A 27,951-nucleotide genomic window follows, 5' to 3' on the forward strand; every position below is an offset into this window, starting at 1 on the left:
GGGCGATGTGTATTTTGTGGATCAGGATGCTCACATTGCATTAGATAATGGAATTGTGCGATGTCACCATATCAAAACCAGCGGGGATAATTACAGGCATAGGTTATGGAGGGCTTGACAATTTGCTCGAAATTCTCAACAAAGAAACGAACAGAGGATACTAGGATCTCAATTGGAACGAGCCAGGAGGGAAGGATACGTTTGATGTGCCAAGTGCGATATTTTTTAAAGTGGTCGAGGCTAACAAGGATAATGATAAGTACCAGTACTCATGTGACAATAGGGAGAACAGAGTCCATGGATGGATCAGCTTTGATCCCATGGTTGGGTTCTGGGTCATCACTCCTAGCGATGAATTTCGTAATGGAGGTCCAATAAAACAAAACTTGACATCCCATGTTGGGCCAACATCGCTTGCAATGTTTCATAGTGCTCATTATGCGGGTGAAGAGCTATGTCCTAAGTTTCGTTCTGGAGAAGCGTGGCAAAAGGTTTTTGGCCCAGTCTTCATTTATCTTAATTCTTCATCAAGAGAGGCTCACCCATTCTCCTTGTGGCAAGATGCAAAGTTACAGATGATAAAGGAGGTACAAAGTTGGCCTTATGGGTGGCCTGAATCTCCATTATTTAGAAAGAGACCAGAACGAGGATATATTACTGGACAACTGTTAGTACATGATAAATATGCTGTTGAGGATGTTCACCCTGCTCGTTTTGCTTTTCTGGGATTGTCCACACCTGGGGAAAAGGGCTCTTGGCAAAAAGAGAGTAAGAGCTACCAATTTTGGAGTCAAGCTGATGAGAATGGGCTTTTCTCTATAGAAAATGTTTGCCCTGGTACCTACAATCTCTATGGTTGGGTGCCGGGTGTTCTTGGTGACTATATGAAAGAAGGCTTGATTAACATATATTCAGGTTGTAGGATAGATGTTGGGATTTTGATCTATGAGCCCCCAAGAGATGGCCCTACTATATGGGAGATAGGTTTACCAGATCGCACTGCTGCAGAATTTTTCATTCCAGATCCCAAGCCTTGCCACATCAACAAACTATTTCTCAATCATCCTGAAAGGTTCCGGCAATATGGCCTTTGGGAAAGATATTCTGAAATCTTCAAAGACAACGATTTGATATATACAGTTGGGACTAGTGACTGGAGAAGGGATTGGTGCTTTGCACACACATGCAGGATTGAAAATGATGGAAGCTTTCGTCCCGCAACATGGCAAATAAAATTCCAGCTAAGAGGTGTGGAACAAAACAGTCTTTATAAGCTTCGATTAGCAATTGCATCATTAACCAATGCAGCCATTCAGGTTCGATTCAATGATGCAAATATATATAAACCACATTTTGATACCATGCAATTTGGGAAAGATAATGCCATTGCTCGTCATGGCAACCATGGTTTGTACCATCTGTTTAACATTGATGTTTCTGGAAACTGGATCTGTCAACTTATTTGTCTTGTACCCATCCAAATAGCCCGGGCTGAAAACAATGGATTACATCCTCTGCTTGATGGGTTTCAGATACCTCCCCATCACACTTATGCAGATAGCATATCTCTAGCAAACTTGCTCTGTTTTGGCTTATATGACGCTGTGTTGAGTCAGTGGGATGGTAAAATCATGGTGGTCTCATCAATTACAGTTGGTTCATCTATTGGAGGTTCATGTTATAGGGAATGTGATTCTGAATCTCAGCATAGCAAAGGTGAAACTGAAGATTGGCAACATCAGCTATTCAATTTTGTGAGAAGTTTAAAGGAACACTGTGGTTTATTTAAATCACACAGCAGTTTCGTAGCGCGCTACGAAACTGCTGTAGGTGATGATTTTAAAGTGCAGAGCAGCTAGTGTGATACTGTGAGCGGGAGCTGAGGAAGAGAAGCACCTGTCTATTAATATCACTTACAGCACATCTGAAACATGGCAGCATTCCATGTCTGGGGTTATTAAAAGATTTGGGAACAGGCTGCTATACTTTGGGAGAATGTGGGAAACAAAGACCGTGAAAACAGAGCATTCTTCTTGATCAATTAATAAGCATACACGTAACTAGAATCCAAAGCTAGTTCGTTCTATGTACTCTCCTTCAAAGATACTTCAACCTAAACAGCTAAAGGACATGTGTCAAGAGCCAGAAAAGCATCATGCGACAAGGAGCAAAGATTTAGGATTTTGATTAAATGAAAACCATTTGTGATTTCAGTTTAGACATGTTGTAATTAATAAATTAGTTAGGCACTAGATAGGGATAGTGAATAGCCACCTTCGAGGCTCCCCTCATGCTGGAGGAGGAAGCTCGAGGTGGAGAAGTTTGTTTGCCTATAAAGGGATCAGATTAGAATGTAGAAGTTGTTGGATATTATATACAAAAAAGAGAGTTTTATTGGAGCCAATGTAAGACTTGTTACAGCAATAGTAAACAGTGGTTGTTTCTTCTCAAGATTCTCAATGGATCATTTTGTTCAAATGTGATGTTGGTGTATTCTCTTAATGTTCTTTTACAGCTTTGTTATAACACAATCACTCAGAATTCATATTATATGCTCTGACTTCCTGTGTGTTTGGCAAGCTGTGGTGTTGGTGAAGCATGTTTGAACATCTGATGCAAAGAGCCTTGACTTCCATGAGATGATTGTGATTTTGTTTATTAAATGTGAGAGACTCCATAGCCCAATGAAGACCAATTTGATGTGTGTCCAACCAGCTATATTTTCATAAGTGTGTGAAGAGTTAGCCCTCTGTTGTTGTGATTAATTCTCTATCAAAAAGCCTGTGAGAGAGCCCTCTCTGATTAGGAAGGCTAATTCCTAATCTAAAGTCTGGTCTGAAACAGTTACATGAAATCTTGCTTGGTTGCAGCCCTCAGTAGTGATTTTGTGATAACACAAGCTCTGTCCTGAAGTGCAGTGACCAGTTGCGCTTTCTTTATATTATCATCAGTAATCTGTTGTGTTGTCCATACAACATCTGAAATGAACCAAAATTGTTCGGGGTCTTCGCTTCCTACCCCTTTAAAGATTGGCATCTTCATTGTGTTTGCCATGTTGAATGGTTGATGCGGAGGTGGAGGTGGAGGTGGAGCTATAGGTATAGGTGTCTGCAGTGTAGGTGGGGGTGGAGGTGGAGTGGATGGATGAGGTATCCCCTAGATACCCTGACTTACTATCTGCAGCGTGCTTCGCGGTGTACTCAGAATAGTTCCTTCGTCGTCACTGGAAGAGGATCCTAACAACGGACTGTATTCAAAGCCTGATTCTTCATTTTTTCTGAAGGGTTTTCCGCTTCATGTAGTCCCAAACATCAAGGTAATGGCATAACCCATTTTTCGCACAACAGTATCTTAATACAGGTTTTCAGAGATTCTAAGTACTTACCTTGTGGTCCCTTAAAGAACCTGTGCTCTACTTCACTATAGTTGATGGCCGTATCAATCATGAGCTCAGTGATGAATCCTCCTAGGATGTGATCAATCCAGTGATAAATGGAACATGGGATGTTATTTTATGAAGCTTCTAGATGCTTCACCAGTTCTGGAGTCCACACAATAGGGTCGTCAAGCCTCCACGTACCCTGACTATCCACTAACCTAGACAACCACTCGTGCAGTTCATAATGAAAGAAACAGAAGAAGGCTTTCATTTCATCTGTGTACATGTATCTATTCAACCATTGTTCCTTAGATAATCGCAGGTTTCTATTCTCCTGAGCTACAAATGCGTGCAACTTCCGATCGATCCACTTTTCGATTTCCTTCTTAGTAGGGAACCACTTATTCGACATCACATGTTCCTCAGATAGATCCCATTCCTGGCAATGGAACCATTTGTTGGCTTGATGGGGCCTAACCCAAGTTCAATGTTATCTGTGCAAACCAACAAAACCCTAACTATTGGCCCTTTCGGCAAAAACCCACGTAGCACAGGCTGCAGTCTCACCTGAAGCAGTATTAGGGGATGAAAGAACCAGGTTTTTTCATCCATAGGCTTGTGTGATGGGTTCCTGCAGTCCTTATGGCTCAGATCTACCTTCGCGCACCCCTAACCCTTTTGAACAGACAATTAATGTAAATCTATCTAAACAACTTGTAGATCTTCGCGAAGGTCCTTAATTGTCTTTAACATGCATAAAGATTACAGATCTACTACTTTCACACAACAAATAAGCATTAATTCATATAAATCATAACATAGAGCAAAGATATATAAACTTTGCAGAAGTAATAAATAAGACAAAGATGCATCAGAATTGGCTCAAAATAGTCTTTATTAAGTATAATCGGTAAATTATAGACTTCTTTTCCTTGCACACTCAGCTGTAGGGGCCCGCGCACTCAGCCTGTGCACTTACCAAGGTCTTTGCGCACTCAACTGGAGGAGCCTCCCCCCTTCACCTAATTACAGGAAATAGACATTTCCTACCTTAGCACCTTTCCCTTACAATGATTCTTCTCTAAAATTTACTTCCTAAGACTTGCTCTGACTAATCTATATATAGCATTTTCTTTATTATACCATGGTCCATGGGCCATGGGTGGGTCTCAAAACCACTCTATCACTTACCCACCTAAGGGACTAAAGTCCCTTTGACTCATACTAGCTTCGCGCTCCGCTTCCACATTTCGTGGAGACTTTACATTCGTTACAAAAAGATATTACAAAATTTACCAAAACTTGACTCAACTGACCCCAGGGACCCCATCCCAACAGTGGGTGTAAGTAGGTTTTGATAGGCGTAAAAAATGGAAAGTGATTGTTGGTGAGGTGTAAGCTTCGACCAAGGGTGAATGGAAATTTCCGCTAGGTAAAAGACATGAATAGAAAAAAATGTGGGTGGGAGTCTTTTTCCTAAAAAATCTTGTAGAAATTCTCACTGTAGATTAACCTGATTATGCAATATAACTAAAGTAAAATACTTAATCTACTTCTACAATCAAACTTGCGGAAGCTTAATGGATTTGAGTAATATCAAGTGGAACACATATAACAGAGAAGAAGAATCAATACACATGAAACATAGAAGAATACTCTGGGGGAAAGCCTCAGCTAAAAACCCCGCTATCTGTATTATCATACAAGGTGGAAATACATCAGAATAATACAAAGCTTTAGCTCTCACAGCTAGCCAGCTCTCAGTACAATCCTCCTGGATGCTCACAGGCAAACAAGGCTTCTCACAAACCTTCTCCTCTTCCCTCCAAGCCTCCTATTTCCTTGCGCTGTTTCTCCTAGGTGATCCTACTGTTACCAAGTGTAACACTAATCACTCACACTGATCTCACACCCTGTAAAACTGTGCAATCCTCAAGGAACCTTATTCATTATGCATGGAGGAGTTTCCTTTATAGGAAAATTCCTCCAACTGATAGTACAATGTCCCTATCTTTAATCTCAATTGGGTCTTTGTCTGAACTGACATGCATGAGTTATTTATGAGAGAATCCTCAGTTATTTGGAGTACACTAGTTGCATGCATGCATGCATTAACTGACTGAACTCACAATTAGTTCCTCAAACTGTTTGGAACTAATTTAACTAGACTTAACTCAGTTAATTGAGCTAACTAATTACAACTCAAATACAACTCATACTTATCTCCTTAATTAGGGGATAATCTCCTTAATTTAAGAGATAACTGTTGCATGACTTCGCAAAGAATTCTAGCTTGAATTTCTCCAACTAATTAACTCAAGATGAATTAATTAATTATTTTCCAAGTAGCTAGTGAGACTAAATTTGAATTTTAATTCACAATTCTAATTCAAGGACAAATCAAAATTGGAATATTCTAAATGATATTTTTAGCATTTCTTGTTGCTATTCTCAACACTCCCTCTCAACAAGAAAGGAATTCAACTTGATCTTGATCCTAAACCTTTGGAATGTTATACATGAAACACTTCTCTCTAGTGTTGTTGCTCTAGCAACTCCAGAAACAAAAAAAAACATCCAACTTGAATCAGAATGATGCATCTGTCATCAAAGTCTCTTACTGCTATTGCCTCTGTCAACTGAAAAACTCCACGCTTCTGATGACTCATCCTTTCTACACTGTTGTCAATCCTTCTCTGCACTCTTCAGTATTTGACTGCTCTAGCCTCTGTCACTTTGATTTCTGATTGCATCAATCCCACTGATTCCTCCCACTACTATGTACTTTTGGCTCCCGTAGCAAGGTATGATCCATGAGATAAAACCTCTCAATGAACCCTGCACAATTTCAACCTTCTTGGGACTCTCACTTCACATCGCTCCACATCACACCTAGAGGTATGGCTACATGTGACCCCTCTGCCCACTTGGCTCGAAATTTCCCCCTACTGGAGGTTTCTACATGAGTGGATGCCTCCACTCGGTTTCCTCTCAGCATCTCCAATTGTGGATCCTCCACAATTGTTTGAGACTTCTTCTGGGGCTACATGTTGACAGGTAATTTACTCTCCCTCTCAACCACCAAGTCTCTAACATTGGCCTTGCTCCTCAAGGCTTTGCATGCATCTTGAACCTCAAGAGCATATAGGTTCTGAACTCGTGAACCGATCTATTTCACTTGTCTCGTGGTGATGTGTCTAAGGAAAACCTTTCCCTTACTGAAGACAACATCGTAGCCTTTGTCCTCCAACATCGCAATCGATACCCAGTTCTTCTGTCATGTGGAATGAGGCTCCACTGTCAAGAAACCAACCACAACCCATCATTGAAGACACCATGCATGCAATGAGGGTGAAGTCCATTTCAAACTGAGAGGCCAATGCCTCACCTTCAGATCCTTTCGAGGATCCCTTTTTGGACTTCTTCGATGGGCAATTACTCGCATAATGACCCATCTCGTGATAATTAAAGCATCTAACTTTAGATTTGTCACCCTTCTTCCCTCCATGAGAAGAATTTGATTTGGGATGAGAATCCTTCTCCTTCCCTTTCCTTGCCTTACTTGCTAAGGCCAGATTTTCTTCATCATCCTTGGATGAAGAACCATCTCGTGTGCTCCTCCTAATCTCCTCCTGCATGAGATCCGACCACAGTCATTCCCAATCCGGCAGTTTCTCCCTTCCATTCATAGAGTCCTGGTAGCTATGCCAGCTCTTTGGAAGGCCAAGGAGAGTGAGGCTCACCATATCATCATCGGTAGTAGTTATTCCCACACTTCCAAGCTCATCTCTACAGGTGGTGAGCTTGTTCAGATATGTGGAAATAGTATCACCGTTCTCCATCTTGATTCTTCGAAGCTTATCCTTGAGCGCCAATTTCCTCTGGTCGCTACTGTTCTGATAAAGGTCCTTCAATGTCTTCCACATTGAAAACAGAGTCTCCTTCCCATGCAGACTCGAGAAAATATGGTCTCAAACTCCCTCAAGGATGATCCATCTCGCCCTCGCCACACACTTCTTCCATTCAACCAACTCTTGTGCATTAGTTGAACCTGGCTTTGGGATTTCTTGATCAATGAAATCCTTCAAACCATTGTCTTCTAATACAGCTTCCATGCGATCTTTCCATGCTATGTAATTCGAGTTTCCATCCAAGGCATACTCGAGTCTCAAGCCATAGAATGCCATTGACCAACCTAAAGTATGAGATGAATTCGATTTGTACCTTCAATCCCAAACTTCAAACTTCGAATTTCCCTTCTCAGTATACTATTCACAGCTTCGATCACCTTTGCTCTGATACCATGTAGAAATTCTCACTGTAGATTAACCTGATTATGCAATATAACTAAAGAAAAATACTTAATCTACTTCTACAATCAAACTTGCGGAAGCTTAATCGATTTGAGCAAGATCAAGCAGAACACATATAATAGAGAAGAAGAATCAATACACATGAAACACAGAAGAATACTCTGGGGAAAGCCTCAGCTAAAAACCCCGCTATTTGTATTATCATACAAGGTGGAAATACATCAGAATAATACAGATCTTTAGCTCTCACAGCTAGCCAGCTCTCAGTACAATCCTCCAGGATGCTCATAGGCAAACAAGGCTTCTCATAAACCTTCTCCTCTGCCCTCCAATCCTCCTATTTCCTTGCTCTGTTTCTCATGGGTGATCCTATTGTTACCAAGTGTAACACTGATCACTCACACTGATCTCACACCCTGTAAAACTACGCAATCCTCAAGGAACCTTATTCCTTTTGCATGGATGAGTTTCCTTTATAGGAAAATTCCTCCAACTGATAATACAATGTCCCTGTCTTTAATCTCAACTGGGTCTTTGTCTGAACTGACATGCATGAGTTATTTATGAGATAATCCTCAATTATCTGGAGTACACTAGTTGCATGCATGCATGCATTAACTGACTGAACTCACAATTAGTTCCTCAAACTGTTTGGAACTAATTTAACTGGACTTAACTCAGTTAACTGAGCTAACTAATTACAACTCAAATACAACTCATTCTTATCTCCTTAATTAAGGGATAATCTCCTTAATTTAAGGGATAACTGTTGCATGACTTCACAAAGACTTCTAGCTTGAATTTCTCCAACTAATTAACTAATTATTTTCCAAGCAGCTAGTGAGACTAAATTCAAATTTTAATTCACAATTCTAATTCAAGGACGAATCAAAATTGGAATATTCTGAATGCTATTTTTAGCATTTCTTGTTGCTATTCTCAACAAATCTTTGTACACTTTCCAAAAGAATATGAGGGTGGTTTGGATGTACAACCACAGAGACGGGTGCCCCATAATGACGATAACTTGTATGGATGTGTGGCATTTTTTTGCTGAGGAATGGGGTCCCATTGGTTGGTCTTCGTGTTGTGTTGTTGAGGCGGATGAAGTGACACAGATGGGCTATGCAATACGGGTGAACGATATCCCAAATGTAGGACACGTAGGTGCATCCATCGAGATCCATCGTAAAGTACCAGAGATGGCCCGGGAAATGGTGTTCATGTGTAATGAGTGTAGCATAATGAGTTTGTACTTCAAAGAATGTAAGTAGGATGGTACTTGGGCTGGGGTAATTGGTCATGGATCCTGTTAGTGAAGAAGGGTCTACAAACATTAGGTGAGCCATGAGGGAGGGTTTCTATCGATCGGCGCAGATGTTTATCATATGTAAAGGTGATATGGTGATAAACATGGTTGAGATGAAGGACCTTATGTCTCCTTTTGGAGAAATGATGTCAAGATATGCAAAGCTTTAGGAGGAAGACTATCATTCTAAGTGGAAAATGATATATGCTCTGTTGTTTTCTTATCAGGGTGTTGGCCGAACTAGATCATGTGCGATGTTCCTGCAATGGACATAACCAATACCCCAATTGAAAGCATTGTTCAAGACATACATATAATGAATGATATGAATTAAAGAAATGGAGGAGTACTTGACATGAGTTGTTGAGTGTACTACAGGCCCAAAAATGAGTTTTTTGCATTTACTGGAACAGAGAGTTCCATGTTGAAGATGGTGTGGTATTGATCCTTGCGTCTCTTCTAGTTTTTTCAATGGATATCCCAAGCTTATGTAATGAACCCCAAAATATGGCAAAAATGGCGATAGATAGGGCTAAGGGGCCCAAATATCACTCATTTTCACTATTGAGTTGTTGGGATGGGGTCCCCTAGGGTCAATTTTGGGGCAAAAGCCCAAGTTTTGTTGTATAAAATGTAAAGTCTCTGCAAGTTGTGGTTGCGGAGTGCGTAGATAGTTAAAGTGTCATAAAGGGTTTTACCCTTCTTTTATGTAAGTTGAGTCAGCTTTTGAAGATCTACCCATGGTCCGCGGACCATGGGATTGTATAAATAAGTGTGTCTTAGGATGTCTAAGGCAAGTACAGATGGTGAAGATGAATGTAATGGGTCAGTAAGAGTAAGAGCGAAGAAGTCTTAGAGTAGAAGGAAGGCTCTGCAGTTGTGTGTGCAGAGGCCTAGAATAGAGTCCACAACTGAGTGCACGGACCCCTGTAGCTGAGTGCGCAAGGAAGTCTCGAGTCTGTAAGATTGAACTGATTATTAATAAAGAAGATTGTTGTAGAAATACTTGTGTTATCTCTTTACTTCTATTATATGAATGCGCCTTATGTTATAATGGGTTTATGAAATAATGATGTATTGATGCGTGACTTTACATGATTTATATTAATACCTGAACGCAACTACTGTTAACTTTTTACATGAAGGATATCTTGTTATATGTTGAGGTTAGTGAAAACTTAAACCGATCGGACTAAGTATTGGGTTATAAGTCATCTTTGATGCGCATAAGTATTTGATCCGCCTAATCAGGGTCCGCGAAAGACAGTCGTAAATGTTCGCAGAGGTATAGAAGTTGATTAAGGGGAGTTATATCGATCCCTAAAGGCTTATCGGTCTATGTGAAGGAAGATTTAGGGCATAAATGACATCACGCTCATCTCTGGGTGCAGAAACTTGGTTCCAGAATACCCCCATACTACTTCCAGTGAGACTTCAGTCCGCACTCCCCGGATTGATGCTGAAAGGGCCAGTACTGTAGGGATTTGTTTGGCGAAACTAATTCTGAACCTGGGGCCAAGGAAGGTGGAGGCTTGACAGCCCAATAGTGTGGACCCCGGAGCTAGTGTGGAGATTGGAAGCTTATGAAGATAAAATCGCATGCGTCATCGATCACTGGCTTGATCAAGTCATAGGAGGATTTCTGACAGAATTCGCGGTCGATACCTCGGTCAGCTATAGCAAAGCAGAGCGACACTTCTTCAAGGGACCACGAGGTAAGTATTTAAGATCTTTGAATACTTGGATTAAAATTCTCTTGTGTGAAAAGCGGGTTATGTCATTACCTTGATGTTTGGAGCTACGCGAAGTGGAAATTTCTTCAGGGATAGAGGGAGAATAGGTCCTGAATATAGCCCGTTGATTGAGCCTCCTCTGAGTGACGATGAAGGAGCAGCATAGGCTTCATCGCAGAGCGTTGTCTAGTTAATAAGACAAGTGTTTCCGTGAATACCTCATCTGCCCATACCACCTCCACCGTCACCTTCACAGCATACACCTTTGCCCACACCACCACCACCTCCGCCACCGTTCAATATGTCGAATACGATGAAGTTGCCCGTCTTCAAGGGCTTGGGAAATGAGGACCCAGACTAGTTTTGGTTCGTCACGAAGGTCGTGTGGACAACACATAATATCACAGATGATCACATGAAGAAAGCCCCATTGGTTAGTGCTCTACAAGATCGCGCGTTGATGTGGTACATTAAGTACTACACTGATAACCCGATGGCGTCATTAGCGGATACTCAGACTATGTTGAACAAGTGTTACAGATCCATTTGGGCACATCAATCCCATCATCCAGATCAGTGTTTTTAGGGCTCATCAAACCCTAATTTTAGATTCTACATGCCCTAAACAAGTCACCCCTTTGAATGCCTCCTTCCCAGACAGTTTCATGACTTAAAGACATCAAGAAATAGCCTCTAGAGGGACCAGCACAAGTAGGCCCATGTAAGGGTGCGCTACAGAGCAGTTAAGTCCATGCCAAGGTGCTCTACAGAGCACTTAGGCTTCCTTTCACCTACGCTGGGCGAGATTGAGCAAAATTCACATAGGGTTTGGGGAATATTCTTATCTTTTGGAGTCATCTAGAAGGTTCCCTCACTTATCAACTCCTATGAGCTCGAAAATGGATGAGGAATGAGTTAAGATGCATTCTATCCTCTCATCCCTTCCTCCATGGAACTAATTCTAAGTATGGAAGGCCATTCAATGCCACTATTTATGACAAAACCTCCTTCATCTTCCTATAAATTGACCACTCATCTAAGTGATCAAGGGCTGAATTATGTTGAATTATAAGGAGATAATGTTGCTATGATATTTGGCTTTGAAGCAAGTATTGTAATGCTACAAGTTTGCCATGCTTTCGATGTGGTGTGGATGGGATCCAAGCTGGAGGAATGACTTTGAATTAGACACAAATGGTTGTAATTCCTTCTTCTATTCAATAAAGTGTTTGAACCTTTCTCCCATATGTTTGTATTGCTTTATAATGCTTATATGTGTGAAATGTATCTGATTCCATTCACTTATATTCAATAGATCTTTTTCTTTGATCGATTCTTTGTTTTTTGTTGTGTTTACAGGTACTTCTCAAGCGTATTAAGTACGGGAAGGAGCGACAGGATCAATACAAAGGAGACAAGAGGAAAGTGGAACTACAAGTAGGTCTTCTCATCTTCTCATCTTATCTATTGCTTATAGGGAAAGACTAAAATACTTTAAACTGTTGTTCTAGATACGACTACTTATCTAGGGAATTAGTATTTAGTACTTGATGTGGCACATTAAGTACTACACTGATAACCCAATGGCGTCATTAGCGGATACTCAGACTATGTTGAACAAGTGTTACAGATCCATTTGGGCACATCAATCCCATCATCCATATTAGTGTTTTTAGGGCTCATCAAACCCTAATTTTAGATTCTACATGCCCTAAACAAGTCACCCCTTTGAATGCCTCCTTCCCAGACAGTTTCATGACTTAAAGACATCCAGAAATAGCCTCTAGAGGGACCAGCACAAGTAGGCCCATGTAAGGGTGCGCTACAGAGCAGTTAAGTCCATGCCAAGGTGCTCTACAGAGCACTTAGGCTTCCTTTCACCTACGCTGGGCGAGATTGAGCAAAATTCACATAGGGTTTGGGGAATATTCTTATCTTTTGGAGTCATCTAGAAGGTTCCCTCACTTATCAACTCCTATGAGCTCAAAAATGGATGAGGAATGAGTTAAGATGCATCCTATCCTCTCATCCCTTCCTCCATGGAACTAATTCTAAGTATGGAAGGCTATTCAATGCCACCATTTATGACAAAACCTCCTTCATCTCCCTATAAATTGACCACTCATCTAAGTGATCAGGGGCTAGACTATGTTGAATTGTAAGGAGATAATGTTGCTATGAGATTTGGCTTTGAAGCAAGTATTGTAATGCTACAAGTTTGTCATGATTTTGATGTGATGTGGATGGGATCCAATCTAGAGGAATGGCTTTGAATCAAACACAAATTGTTGTAATTCTTTCTTCTATTCAATAAAGTGTTTGAACCTTTCTCCCATATGTTTGTATTGTTTTATAATGCTTATATGTGTGAAATGTAACTGATTCCATTCACTTATATTCAATAGATCTTTTGCTTTGATAGATTCTTTGTTTTTTGTTGTGTTTACAGGTACTTCTCAAGCGTATTAAGTACGGGAAGGAGCGACAGGATCAATACAAAGGAGACAAGAGGTAAGTGGAACTACAAGTAGGTCTTCTCATCTTCTAATCTTATCTATTGCTTATAGGGAAAGACTAAAATACTTTAAACTGTTGTTCTAGATACGACTACTTATCTAGGGAATTAGTATTTATCTGTAGATACCAAATTCTCCAAAACAAATTGGCGACTCCACTGGGGAAGATCCTCTTTCCTAGTAGCTTATCCACCTCCTAGGACATTCTTGTAGACCCTACTTGTGTTCATTGACTGTATTTCATCTCTTTTGCATTGAATTTTGGTCAAAAATTGAGGTTAGATGACTCTTGAGTGGCCTCTCAGGAATCAGTGCAGGCTTGGTCAGGAGACAGTGCTTTGCAGAGCACCCTTGAGTGAGAGACAATGCTCTACAATGCAGTTAGGCCCTCTTTGACCTGTGTTGATCCACCTTAGGGAAAATTTTCACCTTTGGATTGAGTTTTTACCAACTTTCCTCTATTTGATTGCTTGTTGATTGATCAATGAATGTCATGTCTCAGAGAACAAGTTTCTATCTCCTTTTCTAGCCCTACTTTGATTTGATTGATTAATGTTTCTTTAATGTTTTCTTTGTCATTATCAATCCATAGTCAAAGTTAGAATATAGTTGATTAATCTTCATTCGAAAGAAAGTGTTGTAAAGTCTTCTTTTCCTTCGAAACAGAACTATCGTAAAAGTCTTCGTTCTTATGAAAGATTGATTGATTGTATGTGCATATTTCCTTTTGTTCATATTCACATTAAGGAAATCGAAAAGAAATACATGCATGTTGCATTGAAAAAGTTTGTGTGTGCTCATAGGAATAGTGTAGGGAAATTGCATTAGATTGTGCTCTTTGCTCTTTGATCGAAAGAAATCTGATTGCTCTATCCCTAAGTAGCTAGGATTTTCATCGTTAAATTGAATGAAAATAATGCTTATCATATTAGTTTCATTTTAGGAATTGCAAACATACATCACATGGTGAACCTTGAAAGGAAAATTCTAAAGAAGATCAACTTAAAATTAACATCAATTTACCTAATGGAGCATTGTCATTAACGAAAACATTTAGTGGTTCTAGGCTAGAGACGTGTTCCGGCGTCGTAAAACAAAGCAGTTGTTGCTAACTTGTCTACAATACATCCCAAGTGTGATACCTCATTCCACGTACGTGAGTATATCGTAGCTCGTCCATGTACCTTCGGGTATATAGGGCGGTGTTACAATACGTAAAGTATATGGGAATGCTCCCACTGTGCGGTTTTGCATTAGACAATGGTTATACGGATTGGGCCTGCACTTACTTTTGGGTATATATGGGAGGACAACACTAGGTTGCTATCCATCCTTAGGTAGCTGAGTGGGTCACCTTGTACACTGTGATACACCAAACATAGCATTCGGGGAGATTTCCTCCCTGTACTTCTCGATTCGTCGGGAGGTATGATGCATTTCACAGTTGCTTGGTAAACCTTTTGCCTAGATTATCCCTCTTTTGTTTTTGTTATGTTACTTTGATTAAAATAAAATTAATTGACCGCAGATAACATCATCCACACTCACTCCTTAGTTGATCTTATGTTGAAACATATGGCGACAAATCCGGAATCCACCGATCAAGGAATTCCTTTTGATGAATCCTAGTCCTTTTCCTCCTTTCGGAAATATTGGTTCTCCTTATATGGCTACATTATCCCTCTCGGGACTTACCATTGGCTTGCCAATATGGTTGTTTTCAACCTCCTTGGTTCAAAATTTCATGATTTCTCCGCAATCGAGTACACCTCCAACTGGAAAAAATCAACCTCCAGTTGATCCTAAAGTTGACCCTTTTCCTTCTTCGTAGGTTGTTTCTTCCTCCCCTTCTTCCTCTTCACCTGGTGAAAGTATTGGTACTAGTAACCAAGTGGCTAAGAAGAAGAAGAAAGGGAAGAAGAAGAAGAAGAAGCAAATTCAACAGAGGGGCAACCAAGAAACAATTGCTTTGAATGCAACATCTGATGAGAAACTGTACATCAAGCCTCACAAAGTTCGATATCCATGCAAACTTTGTGCAAAAGACCATCTTCTTCGAAATTGTCTTGATATTCCTCAGATCTTAGAAGAATGGTCTTCTCATTCACATCATCCCATGTCATCAACTTCTAGAGATCATGCTGGTGACACACCATCAACTAGTGGTAGTAAAGTTCATGGAAAGAAGGGTAGAGTTAAGTTTCCTTGTAGGTTATGTGAAGGGAATCACCCCATTCACCTTTGTCCCTATCTGGATGAAGCCAAAACAGTGTCGTATAACCATCCTTCTTCACCGCAACGACTTCCATATGGTTATAAGAGAATCTCCCTTAATCCTACACTAGTTGATAAAGTGATTGACCCAAATCAACTGTCGGTCAAACCCACTCTCTCTAAATGTGAATCCCATGAGTCTATACCCGACCCAAATCAACAGGTCGAGGAAACAATTGACCCAATTTCACCTTCAGATAATCATACCTTTCCTGAAGAGAGTGAATATGATACCACTCAGGTTCTTTTTGTTCCTTCAGATTCTAATGAGCTTGGGGGAAGTCCTCCTGTTCCATCAAGACAGGAGAAAAATCCTCCCACTATCATAACTCAAGGGGTTAATTCTCCTGTTTCTATGGCACCCCCTCCAAGTAGTCTAGTCACTTCCTTCGATTGGAATCGACAGGCAAGATTCTATCTTCCTTCGTATGTGCCTTCCCAGATCATAGTATAGGTTTCTAATATGATTGTATCTGGCACTATTATAGATGAAGGTGCATCTGTGAGTATCCTTTCCTCAACTACTTGGCAAGCGCTCGGTTCGCCACCGCTTGTGCGTGTTACCGAGAATCTACTGGCTTTTAACAGAGGAACCAGTCAACCATTAGGGATCCTTCCTCAGTTGCCTATTACTTTGGGAGGAAAAATCGTTTATCTGAATGTGATGGTAGTCCCAGGCCCTTTAGATTACAATTTACTTCTTGGGCGCAACTATGTTTATGAAATGGGAGCTATTGTTTCAACACTCTTTTGAGTGATTTGTTTCCCACATGAAGGAAGAATTATCACCGTTGACCAGCTTTCATTTCCCAGTCCAAATATGGCTTCCAGTCAACCATCTTCCCTAAATGGTCCTTTTGTACCAATGGTATCATCCCCGCCATGGGTTAATTATGTGGCAACCCGTTCCATGCCTACATCAACTGACGATCAATTCAGTGATGTTGTACATTATGTATTGGGGGCATTAGAACCATATCTCGGTTTCCTTGATATGGATCCCTTCCAAAGCATTGTTCTCCCATCTGATGAGAACCTCTTGGAAGTCATGACCTCTTATGAGTCATGATCGAGGAAAATGAAGATAGTTTGTTGTTTTGTGTCAACCTCGTTAAAAAATGAAACCAAGGATATGAGGATAGTTCCTTGTCTTGTGTTAATCTCGTTAAAAAATGAAATAAGGAAAATGAGGATAGTTCTTTTGCTGTGTCAACCTCATTAAAAAATGAAACAGCTCCCATGAGGATAGTTCCTTGTCTTGTGTCAACCTCGTTAAAAAAAGAAACCAAGGATATGAGGATAGTTCCTGGTCTTATGTCAACCTTGTTAAAAAATCAAACCAAGAATACGAGGATAGTTCATGGTCCTGTGTCAACCTTGTTAAAAAATGAAACCAAGGATATGAGGATAGTTCTTGGTCTTGTGTCAACCTCGTTAAAAAATGAAACAAGGAGTATGGGAATAGTTCCTTGTCTTGCGTCAAGCTCATTAAAAAATGAAACAAGGAATCTGAGCAAAGTTCCTTGTCTTGTGTCAAGCTCATTAAAAAATGAAACAAGTTCCCCTGGATCAAAGTTCCAAGTCGAGTCTTTGATTAGATCTCGTAAAATCCATGTCGAGTCTTTCACTTGATCTCATAAAAGAACCTTCATTCCATCCACCTGATAGCCACGAGTAGTCTACTTAGGTGAATGTAATGAAGCTTGGGAGGCATGCACCTAGTGGTAAATTTAAGTTTTCCTGTAGGTTATGTGAAGGGAATCACCCCATTCACCTTTGTCCCTATCTGGACGAAGCCAAAAAGGTGTTGGATAACCGTCCTACTTCACCGCAGTGACTTCCATCTAGTTACAGGAGACTCTCCCTTTCATCATGCTGGGGGCATGTAAACCAATCTCAAGCATAGTTTTTCGTTTCAAGCTTGTGTAAAAATGAAACTGAATCCAAGCATAGTTTTTTTCGTTTCGAGCTTGTGTAAAAATGAAACTGAATCCAAGCATAGTTTTTCGTTTCAAGCTTGTGTAAACATGAAACTGAATCCAAGCATAGTTCCCTATGGTTCAAGCTTGTGTAAAAATGAACCCATTTCCATTTTTAACCCTCGTGATTGCCATTCTATCAACCTTTTTCGTCAGATGAGCCTTGGTTGTTTTCATCCCATCGCCACCATCCCTTTGGCTGATCATACGCTTTCACTTGGTTGTTTTACCCTTTTTTGAGGAACAGTTGCAATGAGTGGTCTTATTAGCCAACCTCTTCACATAAATCAACATGTTTTGAGAAGTTCCAACATCACTGGAACCAGTTGCTATCCTAGACACCACTCGTTCCTCAAAGTGGAGTTCTCTTTAAGCTCTTTTTAGACTCTCTAAATATGAAAAGATTGCCGAGCGCTTGTCCTTTTCAGCTCGTTAACGGATTGGAAATGACATCTACTTAGTATAAGTTTAACCCTTTTTCAGGCTGAGATAGATTAACTATGAAAAAGGAATACGTTGACAGAACATGGTCAATAAATTCTCTCTCATATTGTTTTACGCTTTTTCAGGCTTGAGAGACAAATCTATGAAAAAGAACTTGTGGAGTTTTGTTTTTGTCCCTTTTCAAACTCTCTAAACATGAAAAGGACCGAGTTACATTTGTCATTAAACTCATTAAAACATCAAATAGCGACAAACTTGTCCATCTAGACAAGATCGAGTTTCACCTTCGTCAGAATCGTTAAAACATCAAATAGCGATGGATTCACCCAAAGGGTGGAATTATACAACAAGCATATGTTATCCTCCTCAAGCTTGATAAAAATAAAGAGGTACTGGTCAGAAATAACTAGGGAAAATGGGAAAAAGGGGAAAACCACTTTATGGTAGCAGGTCGCTCTTGAACAGTTATGGGGTTTATAAGCATAAAATTAGCAGTTATGGGGTTTATTTCCCAGCTGGAACTTTGTTCCACATAATAAGTGGAACCCAAGAAGGGATTCCCCGATCTCAAAATAACCAACAAAGTACATTAAAATTCAGGCACAAACAAGCCTTATGTAATGTTCCTAACTTAAATAAACAGTGATATGCAAAGCAAAAACGATTTACAACACATAAATTTTAAACAATCAACAAATGCTCATAAAAACTCCAGAAGTAAGAACCAGCTGAGCCATTTTATTAATCAATGGAGCAAGTACAATAGTATGGAGGAATGAACCTGGGCTTGCCTCAATGGAAAGCGTGACAGAACCCATGTGCTAATACAATGATCTCAAATGCTGGAAATGACTACTCCTCTAATGCTTTGTGTTGTCCAGAAAACTACATTGTTGGCTAGAAAGGGACTACAAGAAACTCCACCTCTGATGCTCAAAAAATGATGCAAATTTAACCCCCAAGATCCTTGACCAAAACTCACAAAAACCCAGAAATGGTTTGGCCTGATTTTGACCTCCCAAAATCGACCCCCAAAGGCACTGTGCAATCTCCAGCAATTCTACACTGTCTATTGTAAAGATACGGCTGGAAACCCAACTTCTAGTTCTCAGAAAATTCTAAAACTTTATATCTAAGATCCTTGTCATAAACCTAGAAAATCCTAGAAATGGTTTGGCCAGATTTTGACCTTCCAAATTTGGCCTCTAATAGGCCCTACGCCCTCCAAATTGCTCAAGGAATATGGCCTACAAGGAACACCAACTAAATCCTCCTCCAAGCTCCAAAAATGCAGCAATCACCTCTCCAAATATTTCCCTTAACCTCCACAGTGAAGATCAGCCTCAAATATTGATACTCTACCCTCCACGTGAGCAATCACCTTGCAAGGTAGCACACTCCTCCACCTCCAAAACTCTCCCAAATGCCAACAATCCTACGATGCCTCCTCTTCGGAAAATATCTCACCCAAAATCCATTGCAAGACACCACAAGCAAAATCAACCTCCTCTTCATTGCACCCTCCAGTAATACGCACCACCCGGAGATGAATGCAATCGCTGTAAATCACAATGAGATCATCCTCTTGAAGAAATGAAGAAAAAACTTCCTAGGGTGGCACTCAAAGTCCCCCAAAGAAAGGGTGAGCTCTTCACTTGAAGAATTCTTGCTAAACAACAAGTGACTCGACTAACCAGCTCAAGCAACCAAATAGAAATTTGATATGCCAAAGATGATGAAATGAGGAGAGTTGCCTTCCTTATATAGATTTTGCGGAGAACTTTTCCCTCCATCTTGGGTCTGTTACAGATCCATTTGGGCACATCAATCCTGTTATCACAAAATATGACCTTGATAGGCTGCTGATCAAGTAGGCTCTAAGTAACTCTTTCAAACCAATCTTTTAGTTGAGGCTTAGCCTCCTCAACCCGAGAGGGCTCTCTCAATAGGTTTAAGATTTTTTATTAATGATTAGATGGCTAACTCTAGTAGTAAATCGAACAAAATATATAACTTGGTTGAATCAAGGATTAGCAAACATTCATTGGGCTATGGAGTCAAGGTAGTCTTCAACAAAATATCATGATCAACAAACATGGAAGTCAAGGCACTTGGAGTTCAGGTTTACAAGTGAAACAGTAACACAGTAAAACAACACAGTTTACAAGCATGTGAAGGAAGTTAGAGCATTTTCCAATGAATTCTAAGTATCACAAGCTCATACCACTGCAAATAAGTAATTGAACAAGGCCATAAGAACATCAAACACATAAAACTCCTTGTGAATCTTGAGTAGTCAAACTGATCTCTGTATTAGGTATGAAAACCACAATTTCTTACAATAACACAGCTTTGCTTTTGCTAATAAAATTACCAACCCTGAGGAATTCGATTCTCAAGCTTTATATAGAGTTTTACATCCTTGGATACCATGATCCACCTTTAGAGGAATTCGAATTCCTAACTTAGACACCTATCTATTCACAAAACAAACTATTTAATTACAATTTGACAGCTAGCTGTCTTTAAGAGTCCTAATTCCAATAGGAGTAAAACTCCTAAAACATGTTGTCAACAACCTTATCTGAGTCTTCAATACATTCTTTAATCAGCTTCCAACCATGTCTTCGAGTTTGATGATGTCCATAGTGCTGTTGCAAAACCTGTTGAATCATGACCTAACTGTCCTGAAAACTAGGAGACAAAGTTCCTCCTTTTCAAGCCCTTAACCCTTTGTGCTTATCTTCAAACAGTGCTTTGCTGGTGTATATGTGGCATACATTAATAATCTGTTAAGGTATCATTTTCCACTTGTGCAAAAAGAAACTTGAGCATATGGTGTAAAGAATGAAACATGACTGTGCTACGAAAATACTCTGTTTTCGTAGCACAGCCTTTATATCACCTATGAAATACTCCTTGAAGCTCTGCTATCTACACCATTGCCATCTGAGAGTTCATACATGATCAGCTATCTACCAGCAACCTCAAAATTTGGAACTAATCCAACCTTACCTTCAGAAAGCATCCATAAGTGTTAAATAATCATCTTCAGTAGTTTCGTAGCGCGCTACGAAACTGCTGTGTGATGTTCTTTTTCCAATACGGCCTTCAAACATCTGTAATTTGGGGAGTTTTTTCAAAATTCCAAGAGGATTGATATGATCAACCACAAAAAATCAAAATCACTTCTTCTTATAGATGTTCTTCTTCATATGCCAAAATTCTTTTTGTGTGCCAAAACTGTTTATACTATATCTCCTTCACTGCTTCCTTTCAACACCCTATTTCGTAATTGTTGTAGACCCTTGTCCAGATTTGGTTAGTTGAATTTCCAGATCTTCAATTTGCCTTTTCAACCCCTTGTTTGTAGCTCTGAGCTGAGCATTAACTTTCCTTACAAATCTGGCCTCTTTGATTTCAAGAACAGTGCAAGTGAATTATTGATTTTCACTGCTAACTTTTTCTGGTTTGGACACCTGTTATAGACATTTTTGTGCCTAACAGCATGGAGCATGAAATGTCAATAATATGAGGGATCCAAAGTCCCTAAACATGTTGTTCTTACCCTTAGAGGAACAAGGTCAGCAAACCACAGCACTGCAAATAAGTTCTCCACTAAAAAACACTCAAAAACAGGTCAGTTTTGGATCATGTCAACTGCTCCATTGAGCACCTGCGCTGAATGTCAAGAGCCCTGTGGTGTACCTGCGCTGCATAGCAAGTACAACAAAGCCTACCTGTGCTGGGCGTACTTTGACATGTGGAGGAATCTTTTCTCAATGCGCCAGTGCCTAGGAAGCTTCCAAATTGACACTTGGATCAGAAGATTCGCCTAATGATGAGTTAAGAGGCTCTAAAACTCCAAGTGGAAGATAGAAACTCTGAGTGGACTCAAGGACTGAAGAACAACTGGGGTTGAAGAGGACAACAAGTCACACATTCAGCTGACTTATCTTCACTCCAAAACTCTATATAAGGATCTCATCCCATGGGATCTAGAGGCCGGAATTTAGTGCAAAGAATTGCTGTTGGTTTTCAGTTGTGAGCATTGGGTGATTGCTTGAGGGAGGTGAAGAAGAGATTTCTCTCCGTCGGGAAGGTGATGCTGGATTGGACCTCTCATGGTTGTATCACCGCCTGAACCTTACTTCCATATATTAATAAAGCATTTGAGGTTATTCTATTCACATGTGTTTCAATGGTGTATTGTCTTACTTGCGTCTTTGATTTATGCTAATCCTTGAATCGATTATGAATGCATGCTTCTTGTAGTTTCCTTTTCTTGTCTTATTTGCAGGATCTCGTGTAGCTGGGCCCGTGAAAAGACTTGGAGCTGGGAGCAAGCGGCAATCAAAGGAGATTGGATCGACCATTTGCGCAAGACATCGGTAAGTGGATCTCTTCCTTTTATCTCTTGCATGTCATAAAGAAGAAACTTTAGATAGCTTTGCTTTCAGCTGTTGTTAAGGAACTGTCACCCTTAGAGTGGGTTAGGGTCATTCCGAGTTGGATACTTTCCCCCACAACAAACTGGCGACTCCGCTGGGGATCGTGTCTTGTTGGTAGCTTGTGTTTCTTGCTATTCATCTCTTGAACAAAGGGAGTACCGAATCGAACTGCATTCGAATCCTTCGAATGCAAAGTAGAGGGCAGCTACTCTAGCCCAGTGTTGGGCATGTTCCTGATTTGAAGAGCTGATCCACAAGGACTCTTTTAAGCTCTTTGTGATAGTGTTCATCTTCCTTAATCATCCTCTAGAGTATACTTGACTGATAGCTTCTGATTTGGCCAAAAACCGTTGATTTTTGAGCAAACTGTGACCCGGAATCTGAGAGAGACGAGAGTTGTCTCATCAGTGCAGCTGCAGCAAAGGCTACCTGCGCTGCAACGTAGGTCCCGAAGGGGCTACCTGCGCTGCATGTCAAAGTGACAGTGCAGTACCTGCGCTGATCCAGTTTTGCCTTGTGCAACTGGGGTTCCCTACTGTCTGTTGCCCAGTTTTCAATATTGTTTTTGCAGCCTGCTGTCAACCTGTATACCCAGCTGAAACTACCTTTCTTTGCCCTCATTCCGCCTCAGTTGTATGTTGAAACCGTGATTGTTCTTATTGTATTTCTTGCTTTCATTCACAGTTTCCCGTAGCGAAAGTGAACTAGTCTTGCTGTGACCTCTTGGATCTAGGCCTGAAAGAAAGTGTCGTTGTGATTCTAAGAGCTAGTTTATTGCTGTTCATAGCTGCTTGAGCATTTGCTTTCGTTATATGGTTCGAATTTCAGTATTTCTTGTGTAGAAACGAGTAAATCTTAAGGTGTTCTTTTGATTATTGGACAAATACTTGTTTGCTTTCGCTTGAAATTGAATTCGAAATCGTACAACAGCTTTCTTTTTGTCATACACCAACATTAAGAGAGAAGAAAAGAAATACTTGCATTGTGCATGTGCATATTGACAGTTTGCATGTCGATTTAGGAAAAGTGCATTAGTGTGTGCTCCATGATCTGTTTGAAAAGATGATGTCTTTCTTTTCCTTCAGTAGTTAGGATTTTCATAAAGTTGAAAGAATTGAAAAAAGCTTGCTTATCATTCTTAGACTGCATTTAGGAGTTGTATCATACATCACGTGGTGATCCATAAAGGCAAACTGCTAAGCAAGATCAACCTAAAAAGAACTGAATTTATCTAATAACGCTTTGAAACATAACGAAACACAGTAGAGGTCTAGGTAGAGACATGAACCGGTGTCGTTAAACATAGTGACTGTCGATCTCTACGAAGGTGGGTGATTCCTCCTGAGGGACGATAGCACTAATACGGATTTGTGCCCCCGCGTACCGTCGCGTATATTGGGGGACCCCTATAGGAACAAAGCCTTTATCCATAGGAAGCCGTGTCGGCCGCCCTACTGATCGCGATGCAGTGAACACAGCATTCACGAAGATCGACCACTCGTACCGTAAAACGTATTCTGTGGTTTCGCGAAAGGTTTGGCACACCCTCTGCCTAGAACTCCAGAGTAGTTTCTTTTGGCCTTTTTCAAACTCTATAACTGAAAAAGTCCATCCAAGCATTTGTCACTTCAGGCTCGTTAATACATCGAAGGAGACTAGAGTCATCTTTAGCTTTTTCTCGACTCTTAAAAATTGAAAAAGCAAGTTGTGTCTAAAGCGTCGTCATATAAAATTCATCTTAAACGGAACATAATTACCCCTGATTCCTACGTTGATCTTAAGGTTGAGAACATGGAACACACCAACCAAGGGATTCCACATGATGGGACCCCTAGCCCTTTCTCCTCTTGGGGAGAAGTTGGTGCGCCCCACATGGCCACATTGTCGCTTCCAGGGCTGACAATTGGCCTGCCAGTTTGGCTATTCTCAACCACTGTAGTTCAGAACACCACGGTTCCTGAACAGTCGAGTCGACAGTTAGACCAGTCTAGAGCTACCCTCTAGCCCTCCACTTGTTACGGATCTTCCTCCGATCCTTCCTCTTCGAAAGGTTGAGCCACCGAAGACGGAGCTCCCACCCAAAAGAAGAAGGAGAAGAAGAAGAAAGAAAAGAAGCAGAAGGAGCCTTAGGCGGCTGGGGGCAAGCAAAAGACATCTAACGGAAATCCACACACAGCACGGACCGGGCCTAAGTCGCCATGTGTCATATGTAGAGGAGACCACTTCCACCGTGATTGTCCCAGTATTCCCCGGATACTAAGGGACTGGTCCCCTCGCTTGCACAGTTCGGAAGCGTCAACCTCTGACAGCCAGGTTGAATGCTTACCGTCGACCAGCGAACGTGAAGGTTCTAGACAACGAAAGGGAATGACATTCCCTTGCGAACTGTGTGAAGGCAATCACACCCTCTGCCGTTGTCCCTTTTTAGACGAAGCAAAGAGAGTTTTGGAAGATCAACCGGTTGCACCATTGCTACTTCCTCCTTGATATCAAAAACTCGCGCCAAGTCCTTCGTTGGTCGAAAATACGGCTGCCCTGCTCATAGGGCCAGCTGAAGTGTCAGTCACTGAAAATGAACCTACTGAATCCGGACCGGACGAAAGTCCAAAGGTCGAAACGGCAGTTGACCCGGTTCTCCCTTCAGAAGTTTCGTCTTCAAACACCACAGTCACTGAGGATTCATCTTCAGCTGACACCATCACCGAAGAGAGTAAGGATGACACCGTCCAGGTTCTCTTCATCAACACTGATTCTGATGAACATCAGGGCAATGTGCCCACTCCTTTATCACAGGAAGGAGCATCGTCAAGATCATATCCGGCCGTATATTCGGTCCCACCACCAAGCAACCTGGTTGTGTCCTTCGATTGGAACCAACTAGGCAGACCCCGGTTACCAGCCAGTATCCCATTTAGAATTATAGTCCAAATATACAAAATGGTGATGGCTGGAACTATCATTGATGAAGGGGCATCTGTGAGTATCCTGTCCTCTATTGCTTGGAAAGCGCTGGGTTGCCCAGCACTTTTGCCTGAGATAAGAAGTCTCTCGGGTTTTGACAAAGGAACCAGTCGACCATTAGGGATTCTACCTACTGTGCCTATTACATTGAAAGGGAAGGCTGTCAAGATGAATTTGATGGTCGTCCAAGGACCACTGGATTATAACCTACTCCTTGGACGAGACTACATATATTGCATGGAAGCAATAGTCTCCTCACTCTTTCGAATAATGTGTTTTCCATACGAAGGAAGGATGGTCAAGCTCGTAGACCAACTTTCACTTCCGGGATCACGCATCGCAAGTAGTCACATACCTATCCTCAATGGTCTTTTCGATCAAGAAAGGTCTCTCCCTCCGGTTCTTCTTCCCGATGGATGCGAGTGATTCGGGAAAGGAAGGCCGGAACCCAGGGGGCATGCATCCTGGTCTGCTCTGGAGGCAGAAAAAACCTTGGGTGTAAAGTAGAATTTCCGCGGGAGAATATGACTAGTCCGTACCCCATCCCCTCCTTCATCTTTGTGAATCTTCCTCTGTGCCATCTTCGTGGAAGAAGAAGGACAAGAAGACAAAGAGAGAGATGGGCTCTCAGAAGGGGTAATTGGGAGTGGGGTTGTTCTGGAATAAGATTCTTTTGTCAAAGTTATGTGTTTGATACAAATGGTCACTCACCTTTGTCTACTTCGGTAGATGTCGCCAAGGGACGTCCTGTTTAAATCTTAATAGAACCAACCTTGGATAACCTGAAAGAGGTAAGCCTCACCCATTGAAAACAAAGGTTTTTTAACGGAAAAGTAGGGGCAACCTTGAAATTAGACTTACACCTGGGGGCATGCAAACCTCTTGGAGTGCAAGCACGGGCAACTTTTTAGTTTTAGGTAGGACTAACCCTGCTAACCCGTAGATAAGTCAGGACCTAGCTTGCACAAAGAGAGGATATGGAGCATAGCTTCGTGAGATAAAGCTCCATAAAAAATAGCTATCTCACACGAGACCTTCCTACTTTATGACTGGTAAAAACGAGCAGTTTTGGCAAAGTTCATGCTCGTTAAAAAATAAACGCGAGATCCGAGCAGTTTTAACGCGGACTTCATGCTCGTTAAAAAATAAACATAAGCATGTGAGCAAGCTTCCCCCAGAGTTCAAGCTCATTAAGAAAAATGAACCGGTAAATAACCATTTGAGACCGTAAATACATCAGCCATAAAAAAGCCTTGGTCGTGTTTGTGCACCGTCACCTCCACTGTTCAGTTGGCCGATCATTCACATCCACTTGATTGTTTACCTGTTTTGAGGAGCAGCTGCGAAGAGTGATCCCACTTAGCCATCCTTGTAACACTGCCGTGATTGGAAAATTCCAACCTGTACCTGGAATCTGCGGCTATCCCTGTTTATCACTCGTTCCTCAAAACACGAGTCTTCTTTGAGCTCTTTTCAATGACTCGTAAAATATGAAAAGTTTGCCGAGTTTTGGCCTTCCAGCTCGTTAAAAGGACGGGAAGAGCTATCCCTCCTCTAGATTTTAATCTTTTTGGACCTGAGGGATTATTACACAAAAAGATCGAGCGCTTGTCTAGTTCGGCTCGATAAAGATATCGAACATTCATCCCTTCTGTATTGTTTTATACTTTTTCGGACTTAAGGGATTAGATGACGAAAAAGGAACCCTGGAGTCCACTTTATGTACCCTTTTCAGACTCTCTAAAGATGAAAAGGACCGAGTTGTCTTTGTCGCTGGGCTCGTTAAAAATATTAGATAGCGACAAACTTGTCTTTAGACGAGAACGCGTTTCCCTATCGTTAGGCTCATTAAAACATAGCGATGGGCTTGCCCGAAGGGCAGGTTATAGAACAAGCATATGTTATCCTCCTCAAGCTTGACAAAAATAAAGAGGTACTGGTCAGAAATGACTGGGGAAAAATTGGGAAGAACCTCAAAGCTTTAATGGTAGCAAGTCGCTCTTGAACATGACACTTTTTGCCTCCGTAAATATCGGGTTGGGTTAGTTCCATTCATCGATCCCTTCACCATGGTCTCGCCATACCATCCAAATGGGGTAATGCTACCGATCCATCACATCAGTGTCGTTATATGTTCAAGAGATGTCATTCAGAAAGTGTCAACCGGGTCCCATCCACTACCATACATCATCTTTCATCCTTCCATGACTGCCACCCTGAATCATATTTCACAGATCGTTTTCACCATCATCACTAGCTCCGTTCCGTGTCACTGATGTGGGATTCATTAAGGCCCTCCTTTGACGGATCGCTTCTTGTCGACATCAGCTCACTATCCAAGAAGTTGATCTAGGAACACCCCCTCAGTACTTTGAAGCTTGCATGCCTCAATGGCAAGTTTCTCACTTCCGGCGATAGGTATACATCAATGACCTTCGACCGGGAGACTTTGCGTGGTGTTCGACGTCAGATCCTATATTCACGCCACGTAAATTGTGCTGTAGTACCTTGAGGGTTATCATCATTATCGGTGATTCCTCTCGCACTTGTTAACAGTTTACATTATTGACTGGTAATCAAGCGATGTCTTTC

General features: G+C 41.1%; 1 protein-coding gene across 1 annotated transcript in view; it reads left to right on the plus strand.

Moving 5' to 3' along the window:
• The first annotated feature begins 258 nt into the window (after positions 1-258).
• The window catches only part of LOC149222449 (putative rhamnogalacturonate lyase B), a 40,644-nt gene continuing 12,951 nt past the window's right edge, over positions 259-27,951 (plus strand). Inside the window, exon 1 of the mRNA XM_089387599.1 lies at positions 259-1,716. Coding sequence (XP_089243725.1) covers positions 321-1,716 — 1,396 coding nt within the window. The 5' untranslated portion in view covers positions 259-320. The remainder of the gene's footprint in view (positions 1,717-27,951) is intronic.

Source organism: Pinus tabuliformis, chromosome Q (assembly GCF_031772625.1).
Source record: "Pinus tabuliformis cultivar Carrire ecotype Pingquan chromosome Q, CPIR1, whole genome shotgun sequence".
NCBI lineage: Eukaryota > Viridiplantae > Streptophyta > Pinopsida > Pinales > Pinaceae > Pinus > Pinus tabuliformis.